At 43.1% G+C, this 14,700-nt stretch overlaps 1 protein-coding gene across 6 annotated transcripts in view; it reads left to right on the forward strand.

The window, feature by feature from the left end:
- Positions 1–14,700, forward strand: part of GK (glycerol kinase) — a 445,878-nt gene that overhangs the window by 206,542 nt on the left and 224,636 nt on the right. For all 6 annotated transcript variants that reach the window (XM_033948781.1, XM_033948778.1, XM_033948783.1 and 3 more), the window contains one exon: positions 2,730–2,796. In XM_033948781.1, coding sequence (XP_033804672.1) covers positions 2,730–2,796 — 67 coding nt within the window. The remainder of the gene's footprint in view (positions 1–2,729; positions 2,797–14,700) is intronic.

A 14,700-nucleotide genomic window follows, 5' to 3' on the forward strand; every position in this document is an offset into this window, starting at 1 on the left:
AGTTAAATATTTAGGGATTAAACCGAATAGTACCTTAAAGCAAAAACATCCAAACTTAAACTTCACACGTGCCTCCATCGGCAAATGCAGAAGGTGTTACATGATCGCACTTCTTCAACCCAAATATTAGCTTGACCACCGCATTTTGCACCAGTTGTAATTGTCACATATTCTTCTGGGAAATTGCCAAATAGGCGATATTACAGTAATCAAGTTGACTCAGTATAAGGGATTGTACCAGAATTCTAAGTGATGAAGCTTCAAAATATGCTCTAATGGACCGAAGCTTCCAGAGAGTGAAAAAACCCTTTTTACCCAAGGAGTCCACCTGGTCTTTCATGGTTAGGCTCTGGTCCAATGTTACACCCAATACCTTCATAGTAGATTGAATAGACTAACTAAGTTTATTAATGCACAGTGATGTTTTAGTGTCAAGCGGGTGTGACGAAGCTACAAAAAATTTTTGTTTTTTCTGAATTAAGCTTTAGTCTGAATTCAGTCATCCATTGCTTCATCAAATTTAGTACATAAGAATTGTCGCTGCTGGGTCAGACCAGCGGTTCATCGTGCCCAGCAGTCCACTAACGCGGTGGCCCTCTGGTCAAAGACCAGTGCCCTAATTGAGACTAGCCCTACCAGCACACGTTCTTGTTCAACAGGAACATGTCTAACTTTGTCTTGAATCCCTGGAGGATGTTTTCCCCTATGACAGCCTCAGGAAGAGCGTTTCAGTTTTCCATCACTCTCTGGGTGAAGAAGGACTTCCTTATTTTCGTACGGAATCTATCCCCTTTCAACTTTAGAGAGTGCCCTCTCGTTCTCCCTACCCTGGAGAGGATGAACAACCTGTCCTTGTCTACTAAGTCTATCCCCTTAAGTGCCTTGAATGTTTCAATCATGTCCCCTCTCAATCTCCTCTGTTCGAGGGAGAAGAGGACCAGTTTCTCTAATCTTTCACTGTACGGCAGCTCCTCCAACCCCTTAACTATCTTGGTCACTCTTCTCTGGACCTTTTCGAGTAGTACCATGTCCTTCTTCATGTATGGCAACCAGTGCTGCACGCAGTACTCCAGGTGAGGGCGCACCATGGCCCGGTACAGCGGCATGATAACCTTCTCCGATCTGTTCGTGATCCCCTTCTTTATCATTCCTAGCATTGTGTTCACCCTTTTTGCCACCACCGCACATTATGTAGATGGTTTCATCGACTTGTCGATCCGAACTCCCAAGTCCCTTTCCTGGGAGGTCTCTCCACGTACTGCCCCGGACATCCTGTATTCGTGAATGAGATTTTTGTTACCGACATGCATCAGTTTACACTTCTACGTTGATCCTCATCTGCCATGTTGATGTCCATTCCTCGAGCCTGATTATGTCACGTTGCAGATCTTCGTAATCCCCCTGTGTCTTCACTACTCTGAATAACTTTGTATTGTCCGCAAATTTAATCACCTCACTCGTTGTACCTATGTCCAGGAGTAACTTAGAGAGAGGTAGCGAATGGGATAATGATCGTAAAGTCATCTGTGTAACTAAATAGTTTTATCCCCAGTTGGGTCAGTTGCGCACTTAATGAAGACATGTAAACATTGAAAAGCAATGGGGAAAATGGCGACCCCTGTGGCACGCCAGATGGATTGCTCCAGGTATCAGAGAGATCGTAATTAAAACGTACTTGATAGGTGCGGGACATAACGAAACCTCGAAACCAGTCTAACACCTCTCCTCTGATACCAATTGTATCTACGCATTGTAGCAGTTTCCCATGGTCCACAAAGGCAGAGCTCATATCAAATTGCATGATTAGGGCATTAAGGCCCTTACTAAACAGGAAACGCAAATTATCCAAGATAGCCGCAATTACTGTCTCAGTGCTAAACAAAGGTCTAAAACCAGATTGAGTTTCATGTAGAAGAGAGAACTGATTAAGATAGTCCATCAATTGGGTATGTACCAATCCTTCCATGATTTTTACAATAAATGGAATGGATGCTACTGGTCTATAGTTGGTTACTAATGCTGATGATTCTTTACGATTTTTTGGAATTGGGGTTATTATAATATGACCATTATTAGTGAGGAATTTTCCATTTTTTAAGTTATCGGTTAAATTATTCAGCAAAGATAGTTTAAAGTCTAATGGAGCTGCTTTCATAATTTCTGGGGGACATGAGTCCAAAACACAGTATGATTTAGAGTACTTGTTATATAAATCATATTGTGTTTTGGACTCGTGTCCCCCGAAATGAAGGCTTGACTAGTGCAAAAGAGTATTAGAATCAGGAGTTTTGTATGTGTTTTAATCCAGGGCTCGAAATATCCCAGGTGCTAGGTCATCATGGTGCCTAAAAATTGTACTCTGGCACCTAGGATTTCATACTCTTGAATTTGTTTTTTTCCCCTTTTTGCAGAGTCATCCCACAAACTGCATATCCCCAGTCCTGCAGTTCAATTGGCTTTTTATAAACTTGAGCTGCTTAGTTTAGGCAGTTCAGGAAGTGTCATGACTTCAAGACTTCCCAAGCTTCCTGCACCACATGACTCAAGATTTTAGGAAGTCAAATCACAGTGTAGAGCTAGGAGATGCAATTTGTGAGGTAGCTGCACCAATAGTATGGTGAAGTGAAGGCATGGGGAATGGGGGTCCTTACTTTATACTGCTTTGATATTTCTGTTGAAATGTGGATATAATAAATTTGGCTAAAAAAGTTAATTTTTTTTATTTCCAGTTTTTTTGATATTCCTATGGATTTGCTTCCAAAAGTGAGGAGCTCCTCTGAAATTTATGGACTTATGGTAAATATTCTATTCATGCAGAAAATTAGTTGCTTAGTTACTTATGTTCTTGCTAATGTACATAAAATAACCTAAAGAATACAGTAGAATCTCAGTTAACCGGTACTCTCACCCAACCTGCAAACAAAGTGTTGGGGGGGTGGGTGAAAGTCCCCTGACGCACCAGCAGCAGTGGTCCTGAGTCTCGCACCCTCCCTTCCCAAAGCAACAGTGCAACAGCGGTCCTGAGCCACAAAGCTCCCTCCCTCCTCTCAAGCCCTGAAGCAGAAGTAGACAGGGGTCCTGAGCCGTCTTCGCTTGCTCCATTCCTTCCTTACCTGAAGTGTCAGCCGGTCAGCAGAAGGCCGCGTTCAAAACAGGCCTGTCAGAGGAAAGGCCCAGCCAAGGCTGGCTGCGAGCAGCCTGTTTTGAGCATTGCCGCTTGCAGACCGGTACCTGCTTCGGGAAGGGAAGGAGAGTGAGGGAGTGAGGAGGTTCATGGCTCAGGACTGCTACTGCGTTGGTGCGGGAGGGAGGGGGGAATTGAGATCTGTGTTAGACAAGGTTTCTAACACAGCACTCTCAATCAACCAGAAAAACAGTTATCCGGTATCCACCAATCCCCATGAGTGCTGGATAACTGAGATTCTACTGTACAAAGGCACATTAATTTCAAGGTGTGGTGTAGCCTTTTGTGTAACCTTTAGCATTGAGTTGCAGCAGAAGTGGGTAGGAGAATGTATATTTAAGCACTTTTGGAACTTCCCTGATGCAGCACCATTGGGTAAAACATAACATTATGTCGAAGTGATAGGATATGATAGCTAGTAGAAGCGGCTGGTTTGTGCAGCTTGAAGTTGAACACCTGAAGCCTTATGAGTGAAGAATATGAAGAAGTTTTGAAGAAATTTTAACTATGATATGAAGATTTAATAAAGTTATACTTTTGGCAAAAAAATCAATATTACCTACATTATATGGGCCAATGATGATTTGACATAGATCCAAGTTGGTGGTAACATAGGTGAAACACATGGCACAACATAGTCCTGCAAATAAGTAGGCAATGATTGATTCAGACTCAAGTTCAACATCGGTAACTGTTTTTCTGTTACATCCCTTCCAGAATCCATACGCTAGGTGTTCAATCCCAACCCGCAGTCTGGGTGTTGCAGAATTCACATCTTTTCAGAACACATGCTGCATGCCTCCTAGTGGTAGAAACAGTTTCAATTTCTGCAAGCAATCTGGGCAGAAGTCTTTTGCTGTTGCTCTGCTTTGGTTTCTTATTTTTTTCACTTAAAGTTTGCTTAAACTTAATTTCTCGGTGGCTTCAGAGCCTTGAGACCCTTCCCCAGTGATCTATTGTTGGAGAAAAGGACTCAGTCCTGTGTAGCTGGACTGCATCTTCACAGAGAAACTTTGGTGCATCTGTGAAGCCAGCCTGCTGTGTGCCACCTTCTTGAAGTCCCCGGGCTCTCTCCCGTGGAGTTTGCTGGCCGGTGACCCTACAGTCACAGGTTTCTAGCGGAGGATGGATGGGCAGACTGGATGGGCCATTGGCCTTTACCTGCCATCATATTTCTAGGTTCAAATCTATGATTCCCACACAATAAACAAATTGTTGATTCTGATCCACCTGTAGAGCTCTTTTCAGGCAGCCTTATGGACTAGGGATTTAACTCGTATATTCATATTCCCAAATTTGTATCAACAATTTCAACGTGTCTTAAAAACTTATCTTTTTAGGGAATCTTTCGGAAGTTAGATATTAGAGGTTTATTCATTTGTATTACTAGTCTTTGTGAACCGCATAGAACTTAATGGTATTTGCGGTATACAAGTGAGTTTTATGTTATGTTTTTTATGATGAAATGCCCCAAAATATGATGATACAATAATCCAAGCCCGCAAGGACACTAGATTGAACAACCTGTTTAAATTTGAATTTCGGTAAATGCAATTGTAGCTTATTTAGCATTCACAATTTAAAATAAACCTTTCTAATTATACTCTTGTATTTTGCACATGAGACTGTAAAGACAATTGAGGATACAATATCATCCCAAAATATTGTACCTTAATGGAAAAATACATTGATGTATTTAAAACAGTCATGCTTATCAGGTCATTCAATCTCTACATCCTTTGACACATAGAAACATGAGGGCAGATAAAGGCCAAATGGCCCATCCAGTTTTTCATCCAAAGTATCCATTATCTCTTCCTCTCTCTAAGAGATCTCACGTGCCTATCCCAGGCCCTCTTGAATTCAGACACAGTCTCCATCTCCACCACCTCTTCCGGGAGACAGTTACATGCATCTAACATCCTTTCTGTAAAAAAGTATTTCCTTAGATTACTCTGCAGCCTATCACCTCTTAACTTCATCCTTTGCCCTCTCATTCCAGAGCTTCCTTTCAAATGAAAGAGACTCAACTCATTCGCATGTACATCACATAGGTTTTTAAATGTCTCTATCATATCTCTCCACTCCTGCCTTTCCTCCAAAGTATACAGATTGAGATCTATAAGTCTGTCCCCATACGCTTTAAGATGAATACCACGCACCATTTTAGTAGCCTTCCTCTGGACCGACTCTCTTCTTTTTATATCTTTTTGAAGGTGCTGCCTCCAGAATTGTACACAGTATTCTACATGAGGTCTCACCAGAGCCTTATATAGGGGCATCAATACCTCTTTTTTCCTACTGGCCATACCTCTCCCTATGTACCCTAGCATCCTTCCAGCTTTCACCATCACGTTTTCAACCTGTTTGTTTATTTCTCACCCGCCCTTATCCAGGGCCACCTTAAGATCATCACATACAATCACACCGAAGTCCCGTTCTTCACCCCCTAAACTGAACCATTCCCTCTGGTTTTTTGCAGCCCAAATGCATGACCTTGCATTTCTTAGCATTAAATTTTAGCTGCCAAATTTCAGACCATTCTTTAAGCTTGGCCAGGTCTTTCTTCATGTTGTTCACACCATCCTGAGTATCTATTGCAGATTTTGGTATCATCCGCAAAGAGGCAAATCTTACCCAATAGCCCTTCAGCAAGAACAGAACCTTGAGGCATACCACTTTCCCTTTCCTGAGAGTGATCTTCATTGATCGCTACCCTCTGTCACCTTCCACTCAACCAGTTCTTGACCCAGCCTGTTATTTTGCGACCCATCCTGAGGGCACTCTGTTTATTTATTAGACATCTATGTGGAACACTGTCAAAGATGTGGGGTATTTAGATATTAGCAAAGCCTAATGTACTCCCTATATCCAATTCTCTGGTCACCCAGTCAAATAAATTGATCAGATTTGTCTGACAAGACCTACCTCTAGTCAATCCATGTTGCCTCCAGTCCTGTAATCCACAGGATTCCAGAAACTTGACCATTCTCTGTTTTAAAAGCGTTTCCATTAATTTGCTTACCACAGAAGTCAGCCTTTCAGCCTTTTCTTTATCAGCTTCTACATATTTCTCCCCTTCACCTTTGAGTCTCACAATGCCACTTTTGCACTTCTTCGTATCAATAATATATCTAAAAAATGTCTTGTCTCCCCGTTTTACCATTTCAGCTATTTTTTTCTTCCATTTGCATCTTTGCTTTCCTGACTACACGACAAGCCTCTCTTAACTTTTCCAGATAGTTTTGCCTGTCTTTCTCTTTCTGTGATCTTTTGTAGTTTATGAAAGCTAACTTCTTATTCCTTACCTTCTCAGCTACTACTTTTGAGAACCAAAGCGGCCTTCTTTTCCTCTTACTTTTACTTACTTGCCTCACAAAAAGGTTTGTTGCTCTTACAATGACTCCTTTCAGTTACCTACTGCATTTCCATTCCTTTCAGACGTTCCCATCCAGACAACAGTTCCTTGATGTAATCTCCCATTCTAACAGTTATTTTTTTTTAAGTCTAGAACCTTTGCTTTTGAATGAGCCCTTTCTATACCCATCTTAATATTAAACTGTACCATGCAGTGATTCCTGGATGCCAGATGATCACCCACTGTAATATCAGAAACTCTTTCCCCGTTTGTAAGCACTAAGGGCTAGATTCACTAAGCCCACCGATCAACTTCCGACTACTTAGCGACCCCTTTGTGTCCCGATTTCCTTCCGACCCAATTCACTAACCTCTGTCCCGATCATCCTTCGATCCGCACATGCAAATGAGGGGAACGGCATTCAAATGTAGGAAGGCAGCGATTCACAAAAAAAAAAAAAGAGGGACACCATCTGGTCTGACCGATCCAAAAATAAGCGACTGCTGAGGACCAGTTGCTCAGGTCCTTTCTGACTGCCCTGCCTTCTGCCACCCTGCTCTCTTCCCTGCTTTTCTGCTCTCAGCCCCGATCTCCTGCATGCCACAATCGCCTGCTCTCTGCCCCATCTCTCTACTGCCATCCCGCTCTCACCACCCTGCTCTCGCCCAGAATTTCTCCTGCCACCCCGACTCTACATAGTAACATAACATAGTAGATGACGGCAGATAAAGACCCGAATGGTCCATCCAGTCTGCCCAACCTGATTCAATTTAATTTTTTTTTTTATTTTTTTCTTCTTAGCTATTTCTGGGCAAGAATCCAAAGCTTTACCCGGTACTGTGCTTGGGTTCCAACTGCCGAAATCTCTGTTAAGACTTACTCCAGCCCATCTACACTCTCCCAGCCATTGAAGCCCTCCCCAGCCCATCCTCCACCAAACGGCCATACACAGACACAGACCGTGCAAGTCTGCCCAGTACTGGCCTAGTTCAATCTTTAATATTATTTTCTGATTCTAAATCTTCTGTGTTCATCCCACGCTTCTTTGAACTCAGTCACAGTTTTACTCTCCACCACCTCTCTCGGGAGCGCATTCCAGGCCCTTCCCCACAGTCCTCAGATTCACTATACAGGGTATATAGTAAAAATGTTACTCCTTCAATGACTCTGCAAGTGTTTGCATCTGTCCTGCCAGGAAAGGCATACTGCTAGTGAGAGCTTTCCCAGGTACAGACAGAGCCATCATTTAGAAAGCCCGAAAAGTCTGCCATTCTAGAATTCAAATACCATCAAGGTTTTGAAGGCTACAGATGGTACAGTTATTGATCACTGTGAGTGGCTTTGTATTGTTTAAAGAAAAGAATAACAAAAGAAAACAAGAGAAGAAAAAGGTCACTGTTTTTGTGCACTTATTATTGTTCACTTTACATTTGTACACTAGGTCCGAGGATGTTTCAAGTTTGTTTACTCTGCTGGGTAACAATGGCTCACAACTCCTATTACAGGCTTGTAATGATTTGAGAGGAGTGAATACTGAGGACCTATATAATTATTTAATAATATTTACATACTTTTTGTGCAATATTAATAATAATAATAATAACTTTATTTTTCTATACCGCCATAGTCAAACTGACTTCTAGGCGGTTCACATAGAAAGAAAGCTGGACAATCAGCGAATTACAAAATGCAAGAAGAAGGATGTTATATAATAAATTGGAGAAGCATGGGGAAAGAATACTTGAGAGAAGAAAGATGTTACATAATACATTGGGGTTATAAGGGGAAAGAATACCTGAGAGAGGTCATCTGATTAGGCAAGGAATTTGTCAAATATGGCACTTACAATCTCCCAGTGACAATAAGATAAGTATTAAAGATTTTTGTTTATATTATCTACCTTGTACCAGTATGCCATGTTGGTGATCAGAGTGCCAAATCACAATTTCTATATCTCCTGCTATGTGAAGCATCTTGTTCAGAAATTGCCTTCTTGCTATGGATACCTTCCTTCTCAACGTCTACAGGAATTTCATCACTTCTCTTGATCCTTTCCCCTAACTAGAATGTATTGGGCTGGATCCACTTATTCATAGTCTAAAGAGGAATCTAACATGGGTGTAGATTCTGTAAAGTTAGATTCTTCCACATGGTATTCAGCAAGCAATTTGACATGCATCAAACGACTTGCAGCTGCTTCAAGATTACACCATGGGGCATAGAGCCTGTAAGGTGGCTCTTTCCTGTTATTTCAATACAATTATACATGAAATGGCGGGATCTAACAGGAGTGTAGAACCTGTAAGTTAGATTCCCGCAATCTTAGAATATTCCATTGTTTTTATCCTCAAAGCAGAATCAACCAGGTGTTTTTTCTTGCAACATGTCTTCCACTGTTCCATCAGTGTTTATACAGTACGTTTTAGAAGACATCCATTTGCTTTAAGTCTGTTTCCATACATCTGTTCCTTAATGAACATTCACTACACCACTTTTACTCCATCGTCTTTTTGATTCCAAAAGCACAGAGATTTGGGAGTGGCTGTAGGGGAGGAGGAGGCCACTACATTAAAAAAAAAAAAAACAACCCACAAAAAAAACCCACCCCAAATTTGTTGAGAATGACTTTCTCTTCACTTAATCATTATCCCTCCAGACCTCCAAGAGAGTCTCTTTTCAAGTCGACTGTTCTTCGGGGATGATACTTCTTCTCAAAGAAGAGATTTCACCTCTGCAGAGGAACAGGTGTTTTTACTTCTGGTATTTCCTCATTCCAAAAGGAAAGGGAGGTCTATGGTAAATTTAAACCTCAGCAGTCTGAACAAATTTCCACTAAGGGGAAAACGTTTCATATGTTTCCTCTGATAACTTCATATTCCCTCTTAGTTTGCAACGACTGGGTATTCTCCCTAGATCTGAAAAGAAGTTTTTTCTCGTATTCCAGTGCTTCCGAACTTCTGGAAATTACTCAGATTTCCAATAGCACAGCACCATTATCAATATAGAGTCCTGCCTTTTGGCCTTGCATTCTCTTCAGAGTAGTCATCGAGGGCCTGGTTGTAGAGGCAGCAGCGTAGCAGAAAGCTCATCAAGGATCCAACCTTGTAATGCATCCTTGAAGTGACTCAGTTCACAATTCTCTTTTTTCAGCACTGGGAATTTGAAATCTTTTTCCCAAATCCCAACTTTAATCTGCTTAAAATCTGCAATTAATCAGAGCTCTGCTACACACCTTTTTATTTCAGACTGTTTCTTCCACAGCATTCATTCAGCTTTGCAAGCAGACTTATCTTTTCCCATCAATCTTGGCTAGATATCTGATGGTACTCCTGAGTCACACGGCTTCCACGGTGCATGTTACTCTGTTTACAAGACTTCATCTCAAGACTCCTCAATCGACTCTTGCATGTCAGTGGTCTCAAGCTCGCGACCCATTGGCTCAACCACTTTACTCTTTGACAATCTCTGCAGTGCTGGATGAGCTTTCTTTTTGTTCCACCTCCACAACAGAAGGTTCTGACCATGCACTCGTCCTCCTATGCTTGCAGGGTTTATCTGGACAGTATTTGCACTTAAAGTGCCTAATCTATTGAACCAGGGTTTTTTTTTCTATCTATATCTTTTGTAACTCAGAGCAATCTATGATGACCTCGAAACATTTCAACACATTGTGACTATCTATGTCATCCTAATTCTCATTTTTTCAGTAACAGTACCCTCTATTTGGAACTCACTACCATTACATTTAAGATCAGCTTAAAATGCTTCCTTCTAAAGATGCATATGACTAATGTATCTCATGCAATCTTAATGTATCCCATGCAATCTTAATTCATTTTTATTTGTATCAATATTAAAAAATTTCCCAATCCTTTTCCTCTGTTTTTAATTTTTTTGTTTTTAAGAATTGTAATTTTTCCCACTCTTCCCTTCTGTTCTTTTCCTTCTCTCCCCCCTTAGTACGTCTGTTTTTGTATTGTTCTTGTTCTTTGTTTATTTTTTATTTTAACTGTACAATGCTTTGAAATGTTAAGCATTTTATCAAATTTTTAATAAACTAAACTATAAACATAAACAAGCAAGGAGGCATGGATTTTCTCCTTTCTTGTCAAGACTCCCAAAAGATTTGGAACTGAGCGATTGCGCACAATATATTTTTGAAAGCAGTAAGCATTTAAGGGAAGCAGTATTCTTTCGCAGACGGATTCAGCACGTTTCTTCAGCGAAATGAGTGGATGTTTAACTCTGCAGTTCTGCATCATATATTCTTTCTTTGGGGAACTCCTCAGATAGACCTATTTGCATCCCCCTCAATCACATGTTACCTCAATTTTGTTCCAGGCAGTATTCTCTCAACGCTTGGAACCTGATGCGTTTCTTCTGGATTGGACACACAAGTTTCTTTATGTGTGTCCTCCAATCCCTCTCATCTTCAAAACGCTTGTCAAGCTCAAGCAGGAATTGGCCACCATGATTCTGTTGGCTCTCGATGGCCTGGACAGCCTTGTTCTCCCTTCTACCTCAGCTCAGTATCAAGGAACCAATACCTCTTCAGACTTTTCCATCTCTTCTAACACAGAGTCATGGATATCTTCTGCATATCAATCCACAGGCTTTACACCTGACAGCTTGGTACCTCTCAGGTTGATGTGGACTGAGTTTCATCTTTCTCATCCTGTCAGATGCATGTTAGAAGCATCAGGAAAACTGTCTATGCAGATGCATGTTAGAAGCGTCAGGAAAACTGTCTATGCAGCAGTGTTAAAGCAGAAATGGACGTGGTTTTCCACTTAGGTGTACTTTTCATCGTCATAATGCTATATTCACCTCTATATCTGCAGTATTGGATTTCTTCTACATCTATCCAATTTAGGCCTCAAGACCACTTCGATTTGAGTTTATCTCAGTTATATCAATGCTTTTCACAGCTCAGTTGATGGTAAACATCCTGGTAGTGGTGGCAGCAGTGCTAAGGAATCATGGTCTTCAGGTATTTCCCTACCTCGACGCCTGGCTCATCCAAGATTCAACATCTCAAGGGGTTACAGTAGCGACCCAACGGACTATCTGGTTGCTACAGAGTTTGGGATTCGAACCCAACTTTCCCAAATCCCATCTTCAATCCTCTCAGAATCTACATTTCATTGGAGCTGTTCTGGACACTGTCCCACTCAGAGCATTCCCTTCAAAAAAGGGAACTATGTTGCTATGAGGGAAATGGTGGGGAGGAAGCTCAGAAACATCTTTAGGATGGAGACTGTGGGAAGCGCCTGGACCCTATTCAGGGACACCCTGCAGGAATCACAGAGAATGTATGTCCCCAGTTTCAGGAAAGGCTGCAAAAACAAGCGATCAAAGGACCCGGTTTGGATGTCAACAGAAGTAAAGAGGGCGATAAAGGACAAAAAGGTATCCTTCCGGAGATGGAAAAAGGACCCAACGGAGGAAAATCACCAGACGCACAGGAAATGCCAAAAGGAATGCCACCGGGAGGTTAGAAAAGCAAAGGGGGAATACGAAGAGGGGCTGGCCAGAGAGGCGAAAAACTTCAAGGCATTCTTCAGTTACGTTAAGGGAAAGCGACCAGCGAGAGAGGAGGTGGGGCCGTTGGACGATGGGGATAGGAAGGGAGTGATTAAGGAGGATAAAGAGGTAGCTGAGAGGTTGAACACGTTCTTCTCGTCGGTTTTCACGAGCGAAGACACATCTAATATACCGGACTCAGAGGAGCTCATGAGTGGGGAACAGGCTGAAAAATTGGATCTCATAGAGGTAAGTAAGGAGGATGTCCTCAAACAGATAGACAGGCTAAAATGCGGCAAATCACCGGGCCCGGACGGGATCCACCCAAGGGTTCTGAAGGAACTAAGACAAGAAATAGCGGGCACAATCCAGCATGTTTGCAACCTATCCTTGAAAACTGGTGAGGTACCAGAGGACTGGAAATTGGCGAATGTCACACCTATCTTCAAAAAGGGATCGAGGGGTGACCCCGGGAACTACAAGCCGGTGAGCCTGACTTCAATTATAGGGAAGATGGTGGAAGCTATGATCAAGGACGGCATTTGCGAGCACATCGAGAAGAATGACCTATTGAGAACAAGCCAGCACGGATTCTGTAAGGGAAGGTCGTGCCTAACGAACCTTCTGTACTTCTTTGAGGGAATAAGCAGTCGGGTGGACAATGGGGAACCCATAGACATCATTTACCTCGATTTTCAAAAGGCTTTCGACAAGGTGCCACATGAAAGGCTGCTTAAGAAGCTGTGGAACCACGGGGTGGGAGGGGATGTGCACAGATGGATCAAGCACTGGTTGTCGGGCAGACTGCAGAGGGTCGGAGTAAAGGGTCAATATTCTGACTGGCGGAGAGTCACGAGCGGTGTTCCACAGGGGTCGGTGCTGGGGCCGTTACTCTTTAACATATTTATCAATGACCTGGAAAAGGAGGCAAAGTGCGAGGTTATAAAATTTGCAAACGATACCAAACTGTGCGGCAGAGTTAGGACCAGGGAGGAGTGTGAGGACCTACAAAGAGACCTGGACAAGCTAGAAGACTGGGCAAACAAATGGCAAATGCGCTTTAACGTGGACAAATGCAAGGTCATGCATATAGGGAAAAAGAACCCGTTGTTCAACTACAAATTGGGGGGGGTATTGTTGGGAGACAGTAGACTTGAGAGAGACTTGGGTGTGCTGGTGGATGCATCACTGAAGCCATCTGCACAGTGCGCAGCAGCCTCGAAAAAAGCCAACAGGATGCTTGGCATCATAAAGAAGGGCATAACAACCAGAACACGGGAAGTCATCATGCCATTGTATCGAGCGATGGTGCGTCCACATCTGGAATACTGCGTTCAGTATTGGTCGCCGCACCTCAAGAAGGACATTGCGGTACTTGAGAGAGTCCAAAGGAGAGCAACGAAAATGGTAAAAGGGCTGGAACACTGCCCATACGCCGAGAGGTTGGATAGGCTGGGGCTCTTCTCTCTGGAAAAGAGGAGGCTCAGGGGAGATATGATAGAGACCTTCAAGATCATGAGGGGCATAGAGAGGGTGGATAGGGACAGATTCTTCAGACTGAAGGGGACAACAGGTACAAGGGGGCATTCGGAGAAACTGAAGGGAGATAGGTTCAAAACAAACGCAAGGAAGTTTTTTTTTTCACCCAAAGGGTCGTGGACACTTGGAATGCGCTACCGGAGGAAGTGATCAGGCAGAGTACGGTACAGGGATTCAAACAGGGATTGGACGGATTCCTGAAGGATAAAGGGATCGTGGGATACTGAGGGAGGAGCTGGGATGTAACACAAGTATAGAAAGCTAACCAGGTAATGAGTATAGAAACCAAACCAGGTCGTGCATGTGCAAGACCGGAGGGTTAGGACTTCGATAGGAAGACAGGACTTAAATGAGAAACCAAGGTGGCAAGGGAGCCCCTTCTGGTGATACAGACAGGTCGTGACCTGTTTGGGCCGCCGCGGGAGCGGACTGCTGGGCAGGATGGACCTGTGGTCTGACCCGGCAGAGGCACTGCTTATGTTCTTATGTTATGTTCTTATTCCTTCCGCAACAACGTCTGGAAGCTCTTCTCCATCGTTCTCATTCAGTGTCTTCCCGCTCCTCCATCTGGGCGTGACACATGATGGTTCTCCTGGGTCACACGGCTTCCACAGTACACGTGACTCCTTTTGCCAGACTTCACCTCAGAATTCCTCAGTGGACCCTAGCATCTCAATGGACGCAGTTTGCGATCCACTTTCTTGACACATTCAAGTCACTCCTTCTTTGCAGCAGTCTCTCCGCTGGTGGATGCTCTCTTCCAAACTCTCCAGAGGCTTGCTTTTTCAAACGCCCCCTTTCAGAAGGTTCTCACAACAGATTCTTCGACTTACGCTTGGGGGGGCTCATCTCGATGGTCTCCGTACTCAAGGCTTCTGGATCAGAACGGATCGTCGGTGTCATATCAATCTGCTGGACCTCAGAGTGATCCTCAAAGCTCTCAACGCTTTTCAGCATCTTCTTCACGACCAAGTAGTCCTCATTCGGACGGTCAATCAAGTCGCAATGTTTTATGTCAACAAACAGGGGGCATGGGATCTGCCTCCCTCTGTCAAGAAGCTCTGAATGTTTGGAATTGGGCAATCCGCTAGATTAA

This window comes from Geotrypetes seraphini, chromosome 6, assembly GCF_902459505.1.
Source record: "Geotrypetes seraphini chromosome 6, aGeoSer1.1, whole genome shotgun sequence".
NCBI lineage: Eukaryota > Metazoa > Chordata > Amphibia > Gymnophiona > Dermophiidae > Geotrypetes > Geotrypetes seraphini.